This window comes from Melospiza georgiana, chromosome 3 (genome assembly GCF_028018845.1).
Source record: "Melospiza georgiana isolate bMelGeo1 chromosome 3, bMelGeo1.pri, whole genome shotgun sequence".
Taxonomy (NCBI): domain Eukaryota; kingdom Metazoa; phylum Chordata; class Aves; order Passeriformes; family Passerellidae; genus Melospiza; species Melospiza georgiana.
In genome coordinates, this window is record NC_080432.1 from 101,753,549 (window position 1) to 101,775,909 (window position 22,361).

Consider the following 22,361-nt stretch of genomic DNA (forward strand, 5'->3'; position numbering starts at 1 on the left):
CCAGCTTGCTTTCAGCCCATGCCAGCTGCTCACCTCCCAGACAATTCTCAGGCACAGCTCAGGGTGAGCATCCACCATTCCCAAGAGAGCTTGGCTGTAGCCCAGTATGGAGAAAAAGAATTTCAGACCATGAATGAAGGCTCCTCTATGGCAGTGGGCATCAGTCTCACAGAATTGTCCCAGTCATGCTAATTTACTGGCATTGATGTAACTGCAAAACAAGTTTTGCCTCAACTTTTTAATCCAGGTTTCAAAGTATTGCAGTGACTGTCCTGAACTCCTTACCTTTAATCCTGGCAAACATCAATCATGCTGACTGCTGCATTCTGGAAAAGGAAATGCCTTCCCAAGACAAGTGGGGTACTGTGAGGTCAGGCAACAAAGGGACACAGAGCATATCAGATATATCACAGTTACTCTGAGGCAAATGTCAGATGTGCCTCGAAGCACAGTGCTTGCTGAAAGAAGAGTTAGTTACATCCCATTTCACCACAGCATGAGCAGGCACATGAGGCAGCTAATACAGACTGGCTCATGCACTGTAATCTCTTGTTTTATCTTAGTCTAGAGCAACTTGTCCTTTGCAACACCACACAGCAATTACAGTCCTTTCAGATGCAGACAGGCAGCATTAAACCCGTGATGCTTGCGAGGCTGGGCATTTCTGAATGGCAGAAGTGATCATGTGCCCTGGGCCTTACTGGATTTCAGAGTACAAAACTCTCATACTCCATTGCAAGTGAGTCTGTAACTCCCTCTGCACATGACTGGCCAACACCATCCTCTCCAACAGAGATGGAAGAGCCATTTCAGCTGCCTTGGACAAGGAGCAGCTGAAACACTGTTCTCCTGAACTGAACATCTGATCCAGCAGCTCAGCCCAAAGCATGCTGCTTGTATTGATTGCTTGGCTGCTCAGAGTTCACATGACCTTGCTGCTGCACTTGCTCCCCTTCACATCCATCCTGGAAGTGGGTGGAAGAAGCAGAAACTGGTCTCCTGGAGTGAGCCCTGATGTTCAGCTGGAGGAAAAGGTTACCAGACAGCTGGCATCTTGGCAGATTAACTAGGTTATGCACTTTAAGACTATCTGTGAAGACACAGCTGTGCTGCCTTAGCTTCCACATACCAAACAAACAGAGGAGGCAACAGTCAGTAAAAGAAATCAGAATCTTCTGAACATTAGACCTGTATTTATTTCTTCTGTACTAAATGTGGTTCTAAAAAGGGAGGTTTTAGATTCATCATTCAGAAATGAACCACAGGATTTTCATGATTGTGGTGAAATGCTGTTGCTTGGAGACTCAGGTAGAAATCTGTCACTGAAGAACTACCAAAAATAGCTCAAGTGATATTTCACTTGGCACAAGGTCATGAAGGCAACATTCATGCAGGGGGAGATGCATAAATTTTGAAATCATAGGATCTCAAGATGACCTTGCAGCAGTAGGCTTTTTGACAGCTAGAGGAAGCTTAGTACCATGACATAAGGACAAGATGTGGCAAGCTGAAGTGTAATTAAAAAAAAATGCAATGAAACAAATAGTCAAGGACTGTCAGTAATGAAGTCTACATGATACTGTTCAAGAATCTCTTACATACTTCAACACATACTTCAGTCTCTTCTATCAGATGATCCCCTTCTCTAAACTAAAACATCCGGGGCTATAGACAGCAGTTCCTATCCAGACCATGCCAAGGAAATATATTGGCAGCCACAGGGACAGAATAAACTCATCTCTTGTCCACTTGAACAACTCAATCTTTCCTTCCTGAGCAACACGGTGCTGCAAAGAAATCTCTGCAAAAATACCTCGTTTAAGGAACAGGTAACAATATTAGAAATAACACTCTACACCGAGAGAAATAACACATTGTACCAGGCAGGGAGGGAAGGAGTCAGGCAGTGTGTGTAAATAGATTCAGCAGCAAGGTGTTTATTAGCCCTGCTGAAGGAAATATCATTGCTGCAGAGTCATGAGCCCTTAGAGCTGTCCTAAGGCTCCTGGGCACACCTGAAAACACCTGGGGGGTCTGAATCAGCCCCTGCCCCCAGTCTGGCCCTGCTCAGAGCTCATGGGCCCTGGGGACAGCATGTCCACCACCACCCGTGTCACCACACTGGGCACCCTGTCCCTTGGAGGGCAGCCCGTGCTCTCTGCTCCCCAAGTTCCTCAGAGTTCCCATTTCCTTTGCCACAGGACAGCACAGAAGGTGCTATGGAGAAGGAAAATCTTGGTTATCTTCCAATTCTTCACCGCTGTTTTCATTAATACTGCTTGGACCACCTGCCACAGTCTGATTCTTCTGGAATTTTTATAGAGTTTCCTATTACAGATCACTGTGTGGATCCTCTCCTCTCAATGGAGTGGAGAAGAGAGTGCTTTCAATGAAAACAGTTGCATACTCAAAAGGCAGTATCATAACTTCTCTTGATATTCTTCTTGTTGACAGCTCTATCTTTCATATGGGTTGTCACTATGGAGTAAATTAGTGGAATTTCTTTGGCTCTGGTTCTTTGTGAAAGTGCTGCCATATTGGAGAGTACAGCTCAGTATTTTATCCTATCCTTTTAATTTTCATGGATATTAACAACAATAAACAAAAAGCAACCTTAGAGGCAAAGACCAGAACCTACCCTTTTCTCTCCTGTATGCTAATCTATAACTTGCTTTCCTTTCAGCCTTTTTACCCCTACATGTTCACCCAGTAACTCAGCTTTAAAAGAAAATCATTAGATTCCTACCCAAATAGCATTAAATACTCCTGCCATTCTAGTTGCAGATAATCAAAACTCTTCCTGCTCAGAGAGGCCTAAAAATACTCCTAACTCTCAAACACTCAAATCACTGTCATTCTTATGCAAATTCATACAGAAGCAGCATTCAGTTTTGGATTAGGTTACCCTGCTGAGGAAACCACAGAAAACATTCAGGCAGTTTGTTATCTGATTTTTGGCATATGGTGAACGCTAGGCAGAGGACAAGAGCGTCACCTCTGGGAAGGCAGTATTTCTGAGAAGACACAGGCACACTAATACTCCTCAGAAATTCAGATACCCAAAGAAGATGGCAGTGCTGGAAAGCAGCTAACCTGGACCACTGCATTTAACATCCTGACTTAGGCAGGATTTAGGACTGGATTTTGTCCTTTGTCTTCCATATAGTTTTGTTACACATGCCCATACTGCCAGACATCACTGAGTCTGCACTAAGGCTTTAGTACCTCTCAGACTTCATTTCCTGGCTGCAGCAGACAAAGGAGCTTTCTGTACACTGGGCAGCCTGAGGGCTGGGCATTAAATCAGCATAGCAACACACTCCAGAGCATTTCTTACAAGAATCACAGTATTTTCCAAACACTAATTATGCTTCCAACTAGCAATACTTATGCATAAAGTGTGAGCCTCTCCTAGGTCTTAAGGGAGTGCCTCCCACCTCCTCAGTGTCTTGTTGAAGTCACATTTTAGAACCTTTTAAGTTGTGCAATGAACCTGTTCTATGGCTAGTCCTTCCCCATCACTGGGTTGTTAGGTTAAAGTAATTAAGAACTGCTAATGAATATAATAAAAGCCATTATGTTCAAGCATCTTTCTGTCAAGTCATTACACAATGGCAGCACACTAAACAGGATGGGATATAACACAGCCTGCCAGGAAGGTATAGAAAGCCAGGCAGGTGTCAACCACACTCTAATAGGAAAGGTCACCATACCATGAGGCCAGAAAAGAGGATAAAACTACTAACTAATAAATTATATACCATTGACAAACATATAGGTGAAGCAGAAGATGGGCCTGCACAGAACAGTCATGGTGCTGGGGGTGGTGGGTGCTTCTCATGGAGGGGCAGCAGGGCAAGGTCTGGCAGCCAGAGCCCACCCCACCACCCCAGCCAGGACAGTTCCAGGCACTGGGAGCCTCCCTGGGCATGGGCTGAGGCTGAGCCAGGGCATGGGCCCACAGGGGGAACCAGCAGGGCCAGGCTGTGGGGACCAGCCTGCTGTGGAATCACTGGAGGGCCATTCCCATGGAGCTGGCACGGGGTCCCAGACTGTGGGACACTGTGGGAGCCCAGTGGGGTGGGCTGGGACATTCAAGCCCATTACCAAAACCAACACTGACAGCAGCTTGATACCAATTTAAACATGAAAATAGCTTTACCCTGATGTAAAAAGCCCAGCATGTGAGATAAAATGCTCCACTTGCAGATAAAACTGTTGCCATACTAAAAATATCAGCAGCAACTGACATATGAAAATTCCTGTTTACAAACTCACAGGAAGAACCAGATCATGAAAGCTTCCACCCTTCACAAAGCAGCCGACAGTGTCCACCAGGAAACCTTCAGCATGGGCAAGACAATTGGGAGAAGAGGCAGATATAAATATGTACTTACTGAAGTTAATGAAAATGTCACTCGTGCCTTCCAAATCAGAAAAAAAACAATACTGCTAATTTTAAAAGGTTAAATCTTGAAATCATGATTCAGTCTTTGTTTTGATCAGTTGTCTCAAGATATAATTTAACAAGACATTTATCTGCAATGTGATACAATGTACTCTCAGTATTTTGGACAAGACTGGGGATGACTAGCATTTAACACAGAGGATTTTACTCCATATGTCTTCTTGTTCAAGTTTTAGAGAAATTTTAGAAGATCAATGTAGCTACCAAACAGTGGAAAATCTTAATGCAGTAAAGATTTCAAATGTCAAAATTATGTTGTATTTTAAAAAGGCCAGTAATAGTATCTTTAAATGACCAGGATTTATAGTTATAAAACAGAGTAAAGCATAACAAGTAAGTCTCATAGAAGCAGGAGACATTGAAACCAAAGCTACATTGAACTACATGTCTTAACAGCATAAAATGAGAAAACATTAGGTACTAAGGGAAATTTTTGCTTTACAATACACATATGCCCCTATTTTCTAAAATTTTCCCATTTGTTACATGTACCACAGATATTGTTAGGTGATGGAGGGAAGTTCTAAAGTAATTTTTAAAAAAGGAAAGAGAATGAAATGTTAGGGAGTATAATTTACTCTGGTACCAGAAGGCTAGTAGACTAAATGTCCAGTGCCACCAAGTAAACAGGCACATGCTGCAAGAAAACTTTCTGGCATAGCAAAATTCTTATCCAGATAGAAGCCCTAACCAAAAAATGGTGGGAAAAAATCAGGATTAAAAAAGAGGCAGCAGACTTGGTAACTTCCAAAAGTAAATAAGAATTGTGATACAAAATCAGACAATAACACATATGTTCACAGATGATCAGAATCAGGGAGGTGGTGAGAATAGACAAGCCACTGCAAAGGCTTAGTACCTGAATGAATTCTTTAGAGAAAGGACCTAGGCTTTAAGACAACAATATGTTTTTCCTTTCCCCACAGCCTCCTTTACAGAAAAATTACTAAGTTTCATCACAGGAAGAAGTCTCAAAGAATAAATTACTTAAATATGAAACTTAAAGACTATCCACCAAAATGCAGCATACATAGCCATCTACTACTAACTAACTCAGAGTGGACTTAAGGTATCAGAGAAAAAAAAACAACAAAAACCTACAGTAAAATAGATCACTGCTATCCAGATAATTCGTAAGAAATAAATGAAAAAGCTTGAGAGATTACTGGTGTAGTTTTAATCAGTTCCACCAAGAGTAACTGGAAAGCACAAATTAAAACAAAAAAACAAACCTAAAGTACTGGGAACAATACTCATAATGGAAAATTGTGATGTAATGTAATGTAATATAATGTAATGTTCTGTAATGGAATGGAAAAGAGCTCCAAAATCACAAAGATCAAACTCAAAATTAACACTGAACCATGTCCCCAAGTGCCACATCTACATGTCTTTTGAATTCCTTGAGGGATTCCACCACTTCCCCTGTTTGATTTCCTCTGAGTTAAAAACAAAACCAGCTATGTGTATGGTTGTATATATATATATATGTGTGTGTGTGTGTGTGTATACATATAAATACAAGGAAATTTTACTCATATTTACAAAAGCTAACTAAAATCAATAAGTATATAGGGCACAATCCTTTTGTAGCCTGAAAAATAACTTACAGAACAATAAATTCTTGAATCTTGACTGTCTTCCAACAGAAGAAAATGGTGTGGTTTTCCAGAAGTCAACAATGTAATTATTGTACATTTACTAGAGAGCGGGAGAAGGCAGCAAACAAAGCCAGTCTTGTCTAATGACACCAATGTGTTCAGATTGGGAGAACTCCAAAATGTTAAGACTCAGACTCACTTACTGAAACTAGGAGGATTATTAGAAATGGCAAGATAGGAAATATGATTAAAATAAAAAGTTAAAAAAAAAAACCAACAAAATTAAAAACAGAAGGTAAGCATCTCTGAACTACCAAACCTATCAGTGGAAAACTGTCTGTTAACTGCATACAAATCAATAAATCTTATACTAGGTATTTGAGAACTACCTAAAAGAAAAAAAATCAAAGGGAATTCTTAAATTCACATCAAAGATATACTACATAAAACAGTAATGCGACAAAAGTACTACATTCAATCACACTCACATCACAAAGTACATCAATAGTAGAAGCACCAAAGAATATGTACAGCCATTAAATGCTTTAGTACCATGGCACAGAAAGAACTTGTAGATCCTGAGATTTTTCATCTTGAAATATTGAAGTAAAAATATTTTAACTGAAAAAAAATTATGAAAATACAAAAATGTTAATAAGACTCCCTTCTGCTACACTGACAAAATCAAATTGCAAGCAAACTCCATTATTTCATATAGCATCTTGGTCAATAATAACTGCTAGTCATCAAGACAAATACTGTGATCATCTCTTTATTTACTCAGAAGAAAAAAAGCAAATAAATCAAACTAAAATTATTTATCAGCCAAGTAATTAAGCCAACACATGGAAAACAAATCTTTGGCATTTCAAATGCAGTTAAGATACAGAAAGCATCTTGGTGTATTTCATAATTAACAGCAGGGTGGAGCATTTGCTTTCACTGGCAGTGCAAAGCCTGACTGCCTCTCTCACCCTGAGCAGCCATGCTCACACATCCAGGTTCCAGTCAGAGTACTGAAGCCAGGAGCAAAGGAAACATTTCAGAGGTGATCTGTCTGTCTGTTTGGTGGTGTTCCCTCTCTCTGCACTTTCCCTGACAGGGATTAAACCAGCCTTGAATTTCTCTCACAGTAGGACAGGAGCACATCAGTGCATGACCTGACACTCAAGTTCCAGTCAGGCTTGATCCTGACTCAGGAACTCAAGTTCACAGCAGGAACCAGCACGTGGCCACATAGTCTGAGAAATCTCATTCAACACACACAGTTTTTTACATTTCATTATGATAAGGAAAAGCTCAAAGATGCCTCAACAGCTCTAACTACAGTTCAGGGAGTGAAGCCCACACTGCTTCCCAAACTAGAGCCAGTGCTCGAGTGCTCTCGGTGCAGGGGCAGCAGAAGGAGAACGGAATAGAGGAGTTCTCCTTTTCCACCATGAGAGGGAAGGGACCAGCCTGATGAGGATGTACAATTCAACACCTCAGAGGAAACCCATCTTCTGCCTGCAGGCCCACAAGGAATCCAACTCACAGCTAAAATTTAACTTAAAAGACAGTGAAGGAAAGAAGAAAGGGGAACCAAAGGTAGAGGGTCTTCCAGATGCTAGGAACTAAGTCTAAAAAAAACCAAAAGCTTCCCCCAGGCTCCAATGAAGAAGTATTGCCAAAAAAAGCCAAATGATCAAAGGTCAGAAGTGAGTAGACTCAAAGTGTATTAGATGAGGAAATGCAAAGAGAAAATAAAAAAACAATATCCAGAACAAATTATACAAAGATCCATCAACAATTTAGTCATACACTCAGACCTGCAACAGATGATTCACAACGTTGCCATCGAAATGGCTACAAAAATCTAGGCACCAAATTGAAAGGACATTTCAAGCTTAGAATAAAGATGATCACCCACTTGCCATTGTTATTTAACCAAATCCTTATATTTGGTATTAAATTGCAAATTATTGGAGAAACACACAAGCTCTCAAAGCGTAAACCTAATTCTTGAAATTCTCTTGAGTATTATGTTGTTCCCAAAGCAAAAAAATGCTTCGGTATGATAGTCAAAATATCAAGGCATAAACATGTATTGTTTCTAGGATAATAATATAATTTTTATAAATTAGATTATAACTGTTTGATGCTGCTCAGTCCTACCATACACCCGCTTTAAACAGTATGTTGGATGCCTGGACTCAGTGTAATCCAAGATCTGAAGGAAATGTATATCCATGAGAAAGTAAAAATAAGTGTACAGTTTAAGTAGAAACATACAAGGTCTGCAAGAACCAATGTGATTTCATTTAATACAATTTGCAACAGCAGAAAATGAGAATTTGAGTGAATATTCTCAGAGGTAGGATAGATCTGGCCTTACAAGAACTATATGGACTTTGTTAACAAGGACTCTATTTTAAAATATTGGAAAAAAAATACAGTGCAAAAGTATCCGGTTGAGCATGGTAAAATTATAAGGTAATTTCATCAAGGGACCTAATCAACGTTGGCTTTCTTCCTGTGGCTCATCTGTGTCTGTTCTTCTCTACTTTAAAGAGATACTGAGCCAAAGGCTGCTTTAACTCCTGTGTAAACTGGAGGTAGACAAAAAATTTCCAGCAGAGCAAAATGAAAATCTACTCAAAACCACAACAAATTTTTCTCAGCAACTGCTTTGTAAAAAATTAAGAGAGTAAAAGGCATAAAGCCTAACAAGTCCGCTCTATGAAGAAAATTTAGAATGTTTAAAATGTATGTCCTTTTTAATTAATAAATCAACTTTCTTTCTTAAAATTAGGATTACTTTTTCTCCAGAGAAGACTTCATATTTAAAACATTTCAAAAATGGAATTTTAAATGCAGAACTGCTCTGTAATACATGGTATTATGAATTGTTTCCAACATCAGGTTATGATCTCAATAATGAACATATAGCCACCACAGGAAAAGTTCCAAGGCACAAACAGCAGGGAGGAGCCCAACTGCTATTAAAGGTCATTGGGAACTTGCAATCACATTGCTCTATGTTCTTTTGAAAATATCCTACTCTGAAACCAGAACTACCTTAGCAATAATACCTTATTCCCAGAAGTTACATACAACTACACAGCAGTGGCTTCTCCAGACAAGTGCTCTAGTCATTTCCTAACTCCTAGGATGTAATGTAAACCCTTTATCTCAAAATTAAAAATTTATCTAAAGGCAAAGTAATTTAAAGCATTAAATATTTATAAACATCAATAGCTAAGTTCCTGACTCCCACCAAAATTAACAGAAGTTTTGTTTGAGTAAAAACCACAGCACTGAAAGTGCCATTTCTCTTTCAAAAAAGCACTTTTGCTTGAACAGTTCAGGATGCTTTATCAGTAATATTACTGCAAAATGTCTGTCCAAATGACTACACTCATTTTCTAATGTTGCTTCTACTGTGCCTAGGAGACTTGTCACATGAGGAGCACGCAGAAGGTAATCTGAGCAGGCAGAAGCAAGTCCATGAGCAGACTTTGACAGGATATCCATTGCAGTACCCAGCAAGAGACTTTATGGAACTTCTCTGTTCGCCCATAGTCTCACCTGCAAAATGCCCAAAACATGCCTCTGAAAGCTGCATACAAAGTCAGACTTCTACCCATTTTGTGAACTAAAACATACACATATCTCTCTAATCCCGGTATAGAAGAGCTCTACTAATTTTAGACCCACGTGGTGCCAAGTGTCATAGCTGTCAGATAGCTGGATACCTGAACCTCAGGCAAACCTAATTTAGCTTTCCAACACAATTAGGTTATGAACCCCACTTAACTGCTGATCTGTATTTATATGCATTGCAGAACACATCATTAAATACTGTAATTTTACATATTAACTATGAAACTGAACAACGAAGATATGTTTAAAAGCAAACCAAGTTCAAAAGGGCCATGTGGCTATAATCAACAGCAGATTTTGGCCTATGGCACTGGAAAGCCCATCAGAGACCTAATCCTCCTTGTCCTACAGAAATAGCTACACTAATTGTGTGATTGCAAGGTGCAGAACTTAACCCTCAATACATTTGCCTAGAATCTTCACCCTTTCACAGATTTATTGGCAGCTATTTTCATCTTGCATAAAATCCAAGGAATTCATAGATTAACACTCAACAGCAAAATGATGTACTCACCAGGTAAAATAAAATTAAATCTGGAGCCATGCTGACTTGCTTTTAATGCAGCTACAGCCAAATTGGAATTGCCTACAGGAGGCCTGACTTTAGGAGGAATATGCCTTATCAAAGGCCCAGCTATTACTTGGGCCCCAGTCTTGGGAAGAGCCTTGTGTGGGTGGATGGGTTTCCAACACCAGTCTTTCCACCACAAAAGCACCGAGTCTGCCTACACAGATCAACTTGTAAGATGTGGCCACATTAACATGCCCTTCAGGATTTCACCAGCAGACTGAAGTGTCTTTGTAAGCATTGTTTCACCTGTTTGAAAGCTGGGCTGACTGGAAGCATTCAGTACATGAATATTTTCACCCACTACAGAAAAACAAGGCTTTGTTAAATTAAACGGCTTTAATGATGTTTTATAGGAAACATTTCAGGCATGCAGCAATAAGCTGCATTCATATTTGACATTTACAAAATGTTATTATTTTAAGACTGAACTTATAAAATACTTGCACTTAAATTCAAGTATATGAATAAGCCCATTTTTATTTTACAAAGTAGTTAATTCCAAATACATGGTGAAATGGTGGAATAAATTCCTCAAATCAGGCTTGTTTTAAACAGCATAACGGAATAATAATAAAGCATAATCTGGTTTTCAAGTACAATACCACTAGAAATTAGCCAAGTTGATCACAGAAAACAATTACTAACACCTCAACCAGAAATATAGATTGAGACAAAATAAACCTTTCAGCTCAATAGTGAATGAAGTTCATTTTCCTTTTTTCCTCCCCTCATACCTGACCATCTCTTGGTTTTCATCCTAAAAAAAGAATTATGGAATATTCCTATGAGCTCTACTTAAAAGATGTTGCTGACTCAGTGGGAATTGGGAAGTAGCAGAAAAGCAAAGAAGCAAACCTTTGATGTCTTCTCCAATTCACATATAAAAGATATTTGAATCAATGGCAAATTCTGTCTGCCTTAGTCCACCCAACAGGTATCTATTAAAATCATGGAGAAGCTACCACAGTTTATGTATCCCATCAAACTCAGCTTCAGAAAATGTTGCCCTAATCTCAAGGCCTGTACACAAACAAATCTCACGGAATTGCCCAACATTCAGGTTCTTTCTATTTCACTCCAAGACCTCTTCCCTTTAGCTCAAGTGAACACCTCATACAAGTCAAATCATCAAGACCTGGTTCATATTTAAGATTAATGTACTAAAGGAAATATCCCATCTTCAAGCCCTTTAAAAGTCAGAACTGCTTTAAATAAGGACGAATGTTGAAACAGAATAAAACTTCAGGTTTTACATTTTAGGTGGCCCGAGTTGACCATTAACTTTTTGCCCGACTTCAGACAGCACAAAAGCTATTATGTTTCCATCCCTAATTGAAGACATTTTCTGTTGGCTACAATTCTTCCATCCCAGGAGAGTAATCTGCTGAAGGAAATGTGCTAGGAATATGGGAAACAACAGGGCTGTCTTGCTGAAGACTGGCATGGTGGCAAAGAAAGGATTAGGTGACATGCAGCTGGATAATCCACACGTGCCCAACAGTCAGCCAAAATAACTTTGCCATTAAATAAAAAAGAAAACAAAAGATCAATCCCAAGGCCAGAGGCTAGATACTACCAGCACCTGAAAAGAGGTCAAAGAAAACTATCCATGGTGGAAACTACCTAATCAATTACTCACTTCAGGATTTCCTGCTGCATTCAAAATCAGAACCCTGAAGCAGAAGATCCAATTAGTTCACACATGAGAGCCCAGAAGAGCATGATTTCTGCTGACTAAAAATTCAACTCCCCAACTTCAAAGCATAAAAAGGAAATTCAGAAATTCACATATTCCAGAGCCAGGAGCATCTATCATGGCCCCTACTGTCTTTGCTCTATGATCATCTCTGAAGAATAATATCCCTGGACTAAATCTGATACCTAACACATTTAGGAGCCTCCAAAATCCTAAAATTCATTTTCAGATGTATAAAAAACATTCTGTGCAAATGCTCCCTTCTTGAAGTCAGCTCAAAGGAGCTGGACAACAGGCACCTATTGTTTCTATCTTAATTCAAAACCTGTACCCAATGTCAGAACAGCTTTACTTGACACTGCCCTCAATCAATCATTAGAACAAATTACATTGTCTCTGAACCCTAAACAGGCAACAAAATGCATCAGATGACCTGCTAGCTCTCGTCCATCTCCAGTGTCTTTGTTCTCAGAATACAGAACCAGAGCTGTTTGCTGTGCTTCAGCTGAATGTGTTACAAATCTCTTTAAAGCAAGAGAGCAATGCCAACTGTGAAACAAAACGTACCAAAGTTTAACAACTCAACCTGAGTTTGGCTCTTCCCCAGACTTACCTCTCTCTCCTATGGACACCAGGGCTGTGCAGCAAGCCCAAAGAACCCAAAGGAAGCACTAATCAGGCACCCATTGCAAACAAAAGATTCGTGTGATACCTTTCCTAGCATTACCAACAATTTCATGAAGTCCCTAAACTGCAAGACTGTATTTTTTATGGGCAGTCATGTCAAGCTGAATTTTCTAACAGATCTGTTTCCTATAGATGTAGATGTATAAATCTGCAGCATTAAAAGCTCTGCACAGCCCAGATAACCCTATATTTCAAACTTCAAGGGCTTACATAATTAAAGAATGTTGTTGGATAACTATGATTTATTCAACACAGATAACTATTATTTATTCCACACTTTACTCCATGAATTAGCTCTTTTCCAGGTACTGCAGTCATGCTGTCATTAACAGATGTACCCCTAGCAAAAATGATGTCAAAATGGAGACAACCTAGTTACATAATTGTGGAAAATCTTTCAGAAAAGGCATGTTGCAACTGCTATTCAAATAGAAGTTTACTACCTGAACTGAAAAACACATTAAAGAGTGACCATTTCAGAGGGATGATAAATTTATATATATAAACTTGATTCTCAGTTTATTACTTCAGATTTATAGCAGAGGAAATGTAATGAACATCTTGCACTCACAGCTAAAATCATAATCTTCAAATATTTAATGCTCAAATAATAATGGCACGAAACAATGCATTTCTATGCCATATGACAGAGACGGCATTTAATGCTTTAAAAATGAAAAGTATATTAAATACAATTGCACATTTTCTTCTTTATCGAAAAGGCTACAGCTAACAATTTCATTACATTTTGTTCCCAGGCAACTGTGAGGTAACTTACAGAGCACCAAGAATAATTTTTTAAGTTCTTTACAACCTCCCAGAGAATTCAAATAAAATTTTTGAGAAAATGTTGAATTTTAATTATATTAACAAATATTTGTATGATTTCTCTTATTACTTAAATAGGCTGTGAAATATCTAAAGTACTTCAGATAAACTATACTAGATGGTTTTTTGCCACTCTCTGGTTGCCTTTGAATTCTTAGAGGTGCTACCAACAAAGAAGCAATTTTTTCCCCTGAATAAATAGCTGGATTCAACCTGATTTCTAAAACATCTGAGATAATGTAACTTTTTTCCCTCCATCAAAATGCTTCAGAAATACTGCCAAATAATTACTAATCAAGAAAAAAAAAAAACCCAAATTGACAGCCAGCAACTGAGCTGACCAGGGATCAGAAAACAACACTCTCTTCTCCCATAGCAAACAGCACTTGAGTGGTATGTCAGATTTAGCAAACAGTTGCCTAATTATTTACTGTCACAGCCAGAGACATGATCAGCAGACAGAATTTGGAGACACACAAATATCTGGCTTTCAATTTCTAAAACAACAAGGTACTCGGTATTCTCGGTATTGCATGATCTTCAAAATCTGCAGCCTACTTTGGAAACAGAAACAGAGGAAGGGTAAAATTTCACTTTTCTATGTTTACAAAGGGCAGCTTTTATCTTCCTAAGTCAAACTGCCTGAACATCTTAATGATGCGGCATCATACGATCCCAAGCCTTCCAAGACAGGCAATGAATTTTGTACAGCTGACTCTGCTAGTTACAGTACTCAACAGCTGGGACATAGATAATTTGGCACCCTGATAATGGCCTAGATGAGTATGAAGCATTCTGCAGACTGTAAAAAGGAAAAAAAACCAAAAAACTATCAGCATTAAAATTATAGATTGAAGCTCATCTTACAAAGCCAACACAGTTCACATTTGATTAAGAAATTTACTGAAGGAGGTGTTTACAAAACTGAGAAATTCAGAGAAATGGCACTCCCTCTTCAAAGCCTATATTGTAGCAATTCTTTTCTGATTAGATCAGCTCCCATAGCAAGTCATCAGAACAACAATCGCTGTAGTGAAGTCATACTACTGGGACTCGAATGGGAAATCATGACTGGCTTGAAAACACATTTTAGAAAGTAATGTGCTTTCCAGATTTCCAATACATCTTAATTAAAACAAGTCCAAACCTTTACCTTTGCTCCAAATGGCTGAAAAAAATCTACCTTGAGCAGCAAAACATAGCATAGCAATATACAAAATATGACACTTAAAACTAAGACAACAGAAATTGGATCCTTCCAAATAATTTCAGGATTCAGGGGTCACTGAAAATGGCATATGAATGGACTTTGTGTTACCCCCACAATAAGATATACTCAAATACTTTCAGAAAGTGGTTTATTTCTTACAGAGATGTAAATTAGCTTTCAGAGTTTATTTAATTAAAATCCTATTGTTCCCCAACCTACTAAAACCAGACCTTTCAGTCCCATTCCTGATAAAACAGCCATTGAAATAGGGGAAATTGGGCCTAATCTCTTTCCCAGAAAGAAAGAGATTTCCCTTGATTTCTAAACAAGTAATTGGTATGAGAAGAAACCTTATTAAACCTAATTCTAGCAGGAAATAAAAGGTGATCCAAAGCAGAAAAACAAGCTTTCTCAGTGTTTATTTAAAAAGTAAACAGCCTACTAGCTCCAAAATTTTGCACAAATCAGATCAGCTTCATATAAGGACTTATAGGACTTAAGAAAAATGAGAGAATAGAATAAAGACATGGTTTTGAAGATGATGGTAGTCACCAAATGGTAATTATTTCTCAACCAAAATGCACTAATGCATTTGAGAACAGAAACAGTGCACATGCTCCATTGCTGCATTGACACAATGGGCAACAGACACAAAGGAGTCATTAGTCAATACTGCTAATGACACATGAAATTGCAAGTGACACCAGTATAAAGTACACACAGACCCAACAAGTTCTTATAGTCAGAATAACCATCTGTTGAGGGTTTATTATTCAAAATACTGCTACTAAGAACACAAAATAAATAAAATCAATTATCAGTATCTTCAAATCAAGCTGTCTTAAACTATGCCACTCCCATTCTCATCAGTTGAAACCATTTAGCAAAAATCTTCAGAACTGATTGAAGAAATACAGCTTAAAAACTTCAGATATGAAACATAACATCATATTCCCTAACGTTACAAAAGGACTCAGCACTGCAAATGTCAGCATATGCTGTGACATGCTGTAAAAACTGTTTCAGGGATGAAGGTTCAGTGTGAACAGTTAACTCCATCCATTTCGCACTTGGATTAAAATCAGAGCTGTAACACTTTTGATAAGCTTCAGATTTAGTACCAGCAAATGTACCGAAAAACATCAGTGAATCATCCAAACCATCCCTTCTATCCCGATATCCTTAAGAAATCAATGCAATTTACATTTCTAGCAGGATTAATTTAGCTGCATACATCTTCACCCTGATAAATGCCTTTTTCCTTATTTTTCTGTATTCGATAAAAAAAACTCAAGTGCTACACGAACTAAGCTAATTCCTTGCCCTGGCCCAAAAAAACCCAAATAAATAAACAAATAGGTAAAAATAAACCGAAGCTTTAAATATGAATGCACATCGAGACAAAAATCCCTGTGTCCGTACCGCACTCAAAAACGCGACTTTTAAACACGCGAGAGCGCCTGTCACACACTGGTGAGGTGACACGGTATTTATATCCATCGCTCACGCCGCCCACGTCCCTTGTCCCCAGACCGACCCTCGCAGGGACGCGGGGCCACCATTGTCCCCCAGCTGGCCCCAGCGCCTCCCGGCTCCGCAGTCGCCACACCCGGCGTGGCAGGAGAGCGGCCGGGCGGGCAGCGCTGCCCTACCTTTGTATCTCTCTAGGACATCTTCGTAGGCCTGCAGGTACTCCTGCTCCTCGGCGTAGAAATAGGCGCCGGGGGAGAGGTAGCCAGCCATGGCCAGCAACTCGCCCAGCCCTGCCCTGCCCTGCCCTGCCCGCCGGTGCGGCTCGGGGCAGCCGGCAGCCTCGGGGATGGCACAAGAAAAGCCCCGGCAGCAGCGGGCGGGGGCGGGCGGGGGGCGGCGCTGCCAGCCCGGCCGAGGGAACGCCCCCGCGGGCGGCCGCTCGCTCGCTCGCTCGGGTTTCGGCAGCCGCCCCTCGGAGCGCGGAGGGGCGGCACCAGCCCGGCCTCCCGCCGCAGCCCCCGGCTCCAGCCCCATGGCCGAGGCACCGCCCGCGGGGCCGGCGGCTCCACCGCCGCCTCCCCCGAGACGAGGAGGGTGGCGGCTGCCGGGGCGGGGACGCGACGCCTGCAGCGCTGACGGCGCCGGTGGGGACACCGCACTCTCGGGCAGAGACCGAGCGGGGAGGGAGCCCAGGCCGGCAGCCGGCGGGGCCGGGAGCTCCCGCAGTCCCGGCGGGGCGGGCGCGGCCCTGCCGCAGGTGTCACCGCCGCGCCTGCGTCCCCCCGCTGTCCCCCGGCGCTGACCCCGCTCCGCTGCGCTCCCTGCTGCCCTGCGCTCCTGCTGCCTACCCCGGCCCGCAGCTGCCCCGTCCTGCGCACCCTGCCCGCAGGGATCCGCGGGCGGTCGGGCCGGCTCCGCAACGCCCCAGTCGCGGCTGCATCCTGCGGCTGGTGGGAGCCCGGCTCCGCAGCGCTGCCCCCGCTAACAGCGCCGCTAGGAATGGTTACCCTGGGAAATGGTGTCCCGGCAGGGACCCATGGAGACGCGCATATAATCGGGGTGGTTGGGGAGAACAACAGCGGTGTCCCCGGGGAGCACTGGGGACCGCCTCATCTTTCTGGGATTCATTTACAGGCGTTTTCCAGCTTTCGCCAGGGGGATGCGGACCTCCGCCCTATTTTCGACATCAATTGTCGCCGGGCCGCGGACCAGAGCCCTTTGGCGCCTCCGGCACACCGGGGCGGCTCCGCTCCGGTCCCCGTCCGCCCCGAGCGGACAAAGCCCGCGGCTGGTCCCCCGCCCCTCACGGAGCATCATCGGCCGCCGCGGCCTCTCTCCGCGCTGCGGGCGGTCCCGCGGCGCTTCCAGCCAGGGCGGCCGGGGGCTGCCTCGGCCTTGTGGGCCGAAAAAAGCGCCGGCCCCGCTGAGCCGCCCCCGCCGCGGCTGCAGCCCCCGCCGCTGATGCTTTTTCGCATGAAAGTTTAATGGGCGCACCTGCGCGTGTTTCGGCTCGCCTTCCACACGCATCAGTTCACCCAGCCGGAAAAGGCGGCCAAAGAGCTTAGTCACCGCCCGGCGGGGCCGCGCTCGGAAAGAGAAGGGACGGGGGTCCCTGTGCCCCCGGCCGCCCCCTGTCCCGCCGCCCCCGGCCGCGCCTTACCGGCGATGCGCAGCACGGCCCGCTCGGCGGGGTCCAGCACCGAGCCGCCCTGGATCTTCCGCTTGGACCTCTCGTGTTTGGGCAGGTTCCAGGGCAGCGTGTCCCCCGGCGCCGGCGACACCGTCCCCGACCTCTGGCTGAAGTCCTCCTCGTCGGAGAAATCGGCGGAGGACGACATGGAGCATCGGTAGGACGCGTTGCCGGAGCTCTGCACGGGGAGACAGACAGACAGACAGGGTGCGTGGGGAGCAGCTCGGGACGAAGGGCCTCAGGTGGCGCCGGCGAATACCCGCCCCGCGTGGCGTGGAAAAGCATCTCACGGGAAAAGGAGGATAGGGGAGAGGGCCGCCGCTCACCATTGGTGTGAATGTAGAGGGGGGAAAGGGTGCGTGTGCGGCGTGCCGAGGGTGATCCCCCCAAAAAGAGCCGGTCTTTAGCGGGAGTGCATTTGGAGGGATGTCGAGCTAGAGCCGTGGCCTGCGGCTGGGCAACCAGCTCGCAAATGAGCCTCCCACTTCCCCAACAATAAACCCAGCAGCAACAACAGCCGAAAAAAAAAAAAAAAGCCACCAACCTTGCCGGCTACAGATCGAAGGCTTTTGGCTCCCCCGCCAGGACAAGGGGAAGATTTGCCATCACCGAGCTACTGGTAAATCCGCCCCCGGGACAGACCCCGGCCCGCCGGGAGCCGAGGCGGGCTCTCCGTTCAGCACCGCCCCGGGCTCCCCCTGCCCCGCGCTGCCCAACGGGGCGAGCCTGGCTAACGGCACGGAGCCGGGGAGGGAAGGAAGGAAGGAACACGATGCCTCAGAGCAGCCCCTCCGGGCAGCAGGGCACGATGGGCAGCCTTAAGTCACACTTTGCCAGGCGACTTCGGCAAACAAACGACTGATTTCGGTGTATAAACTGTATCCACTTTTAGGCTTCCCAGCTACTCAAAAAAGAGCTCTTCCGGAAACGTAAATAAACACTGATGCAGGGAGAGGACTGCTGCCATGTCTGGCTTTCCTGTTTATGTAAAGTGGGAAACGGAGAGGTGTGAACAGTTCGGCACCGTGTTGAAATTTAAGGTGCATCATTAAACACGTTATCAGGACACAACGGACAGCAACGTGCTATTACTTTTACTCTGTAACTTCAGATTGAAGGGATTTGTGGTTTCTCCAAGGCACGACACAAGAAAATGATGGGTGTGATTTGTCATTTCACGTGGGAGCTACTGTTACAGCCCCTTTCAAAAGTGCAACCTGATGCTCATCCAATTATTTTAGGTGTGTGCTGTCAACTTTTGCAGGTGCAGTAGAATCATAGGCTCACATAATTGCTTGAGTTGGAAGAGACCTTTAAAGAGCATCTAGTTCCAACCCCCTTGCTAGGGGCAGGGACACCTTCCACTAGACCAGGTTGCACAAAGCCCCATCCAACCTGGCCTTGAGCACTTCCACAGCTTCTCTGGGCAACCTGTTCCAGTGCCTCACTGGAACTTACTGTAAATGAATCCCAGTGAAGGATTACTTCCTTATATCTAATCTAAACCTGCCCCTTTCAGTTTAAAACCAGCATATTTTGTTACACAGCAACAGCCCCATTCAGCCATTCTAGAGTCCAGATTTGATATTAAGCCAGATAGTATTTTAGGCTTGTATTGCAGCCCTTTTCTCAATTTTATTTTTTTTTATAAAGGAGCCTAAAGGGTACCTTTTCTTAAAGAAAAAATTTGTACAGTGATTGAGATATGATTAAATGTATTATTGTTGTCTAATTTATGGTTTTGTACTGTCAGCTGTCATGGGGGGTATTTTACCCATTTAAAACTCAGAATCTGCATAATCCAGAGAAACAACATGATGCACTCTTTGCTCTGCATAAAATTTAAAAATAATATATAGTTAAATAATCTATTATAATAAGAGATCACTTATTAGTGGTTTTTTGCATCTATTAGTGTTTTTCCTTCTATTAGTGTTTTATCCTCCTCACTTGTATCCCAACTCTCTTTTCTCCTCGTAGAGTACTCCATGGTGAAGTTTGAAATGTGTGAGTTGTGAGGGAGTGAGTGAATACATAAAACCAATTAACTGAATTCTTGTTCACTGTATTGTGATGTAGAGAGAGCAAAAGGTAAGTGCAGAAGAACAGAAACATGAGATGTCTGATACCAGCTCAGATTTCCTTCATAATTAGTTTTAGTGCAGAGACTATTTGGCACTCAGTTTGTATAATAAACTAAAACTGGATCTCATAAAGCAGGATGGTGACATATAGGTGTCTTCCTGATAAGAGCTGCAAGTGCTCAGCTTGCTGCAGGGCACTTTGCTGTTCCAGCTGGGGCTACCAGGGCCTCTCATGTGCTTAGTCAGGGATTAGGTTCCTTGAGCCTGTCCTTAGCCCCAGATTTTGCCACAGAAGAGAAAGTGTTGCCTTTAAGCCCAGCTCTGAACATCCTGCTTCAGGCCTGCACCTTCTTTTGGCTGAGCAGCAACCCTCAGTATCTCTGGATCACACAGACCCACAGAGACAGATTCTGACTTTCATCTTTTTCACCTTCTGCATTTCTAGCTTATAATATGAAAGTTTGAAAGAGACCAAACACAGTGTTGTGAAGTGCTGTAGCAATAGTTTGTTAGTATTTATGTAGCAGCTTGAAATATGCAAGAACAAAGTACAATAGCAATTGCTATTGAAGTTTTGGGGAAAGATTTCTCAACTCTCAGATTTATTTTCGAAAGTAAGCTATAAATTTTATCCATTAGGGTTTCCTTTTTTCAAAAGAGGCATTCACAGCCCATTATTATACTTCATAACATCTCCTCCTACCTGTAGAAGCCAAAAGCACTGTTGAGTGGTTGTTTCTTGTGCACCATCAGTCTACTGAGATGTCAGTTTTAGGGAAAAGGATTCTGCCTTTTAGTCTGCTCTGCTACAATACTGGAACATAAGCTGTGTGAGAAGACTCCACTCATATTTTATGAGAATCAAAATGAACAGGCACTGATAGAGCAGTCTTTAGCATCTGTGTATATTACAATTAGCTATCTGCTTTTAGTTTATCCTACCTTAATTGATACATGCAGTAACCAAACCCACTTTAGCTTTTTAACTCTTCAATTACCATGTTGTTTCATTTTCAGAGCAATGTAGGAAGTTTAGAAAGGAATTTTTCATAACAACAAAATCTGGAAAACAATAAGAAATGTCAACTTCTGACTTAATGACAGTCTACTCTCTTATTCAGCATGGAGATGCTTCTGAGTAATGTGTCCACAGAGATATTGAACACCTAGGTATATTTACTTTGCTACTCCAAAGGTGTTTATAACAAACTAAAGAGCTTTGCTTGAGTAAATTAAGAGCTTTGATATGAATTCTGTAACTGTTCCTCTTTTGCACACAGGCACTGTTTGTGTACCACTCATCCCACCGGGGTCTATGTTTCTAGCATATTCATTTTCCATGATAGAGTTCTAAGTCCCAGATAAGCATTCCATTATCAGAGCAATATATTAAGCAGTTTAAAAAATAGGAAATAACACAGAACATCTGTAGTAGTATTCTGAAAAAAGTTCCTGGCCCCTTAGGACAGCATTGGGGGGGGGGGGGGGGGAGGTTGTTATATTCTGTTAAAATCAAAATATGTAAGGCACTTTTGTTATTTCTGTATAAATTACATGGCTGCGTGCGAGCGAAAAACATCAGTTAATAACGCACAATGCTTTTTGGGGGCGACATGAGTGAAGTGTCTTTTACATCCCCTAAAATATCGATCATCCTTCCTTAGCCCACTCTTGGGGACTTAGCAAGGGTCAGGACTTGACTGCTCTTATCTTGAAGGCCTGTAAGGTCACAGCCCAGTTATTCTCCGCCTGCCATAGCGCCCTGCAGCCGGAGGCCTCTCTGCATGCCCGTGGCGGCTCCGGCGGAGCGGCGGCACCCAGGGGCGGGATGCCGGCGGGGATCCGGGCAGCAGCAGGGGCGGGATCCCGGCGGGGATCCGGGCAGCACCCAGAGGCGGGATGCCGGGCAGCACCCAGGGACGGGATCCCGGCGGAGCGGCGGCACCCAGGGGCGGGATGCCGGCGGGGATCCGGGCAGCACCCAGAGGCGGGATGCCGGGCAGCACCCAGAGGCGGGATGCCGGCGGGGACCCCTGCACGGCCCGCTGCCGCTGCCGGTGCCGCACGGGGGTGCGCAGCGCTCACCAGTCCCGGCGCGGAGCAGAGCAGAGCCGAGCCGAGCCGAGCTCCCTCTGCCGCTGCCGGCGGGCTCCCACGCATCGGGGCTTTCGCAGGAGCCGCCTGAGTCAGGCTGGCAACCGCGCTGAAAAAGCGAGCTGGTTTCCAGTAACGGGGATGATTTCAAAGAAGCATTTCGTATACTTCTTGTTAGAGGGATTCGGCCAAGTTCCAAGGCCGAATGATTTCCCCTGAGGAAGGAAAGGATTGCTGTTTGTCATGGGTGAGGCGCTGCAGAAGATCAGATAGAGACTGAGTGGAAGATGGTGTAGCTGGCAAATGGTGCTGAGCAC

The 22,361-nt window shown here is 43.3% G+C and overlaps 1 protein-coding gene across 3 annotated transcripts in view; it reads right to left on the reverse strand.

Moving 5' to 3' along the window:
• DST (dystonin) overlaps positions 1–22,361 on the reverse strand; it is a 289,158-nt gene that overhangs the window by 238,540 nt on the left and 28,257 nt on the right. The window contains exon 4 of one of the 3 annotated variants that reach the window (XM_058019984.1): positions 17,837–18,044. In XM_058019984.1, coding sequence (XP_057875967.1) covers positions 17,837–18,044 — 208 coding nt within the window. Of the gene's footprint in view, positions 1–16,355; positions 16,503–17,836; positions 18,045–22,361 lie in introns of those variants that run through there. The other 2 variants (XM_058019986.1, XM_058019985.1) reach the window with 2 other exon arrangements.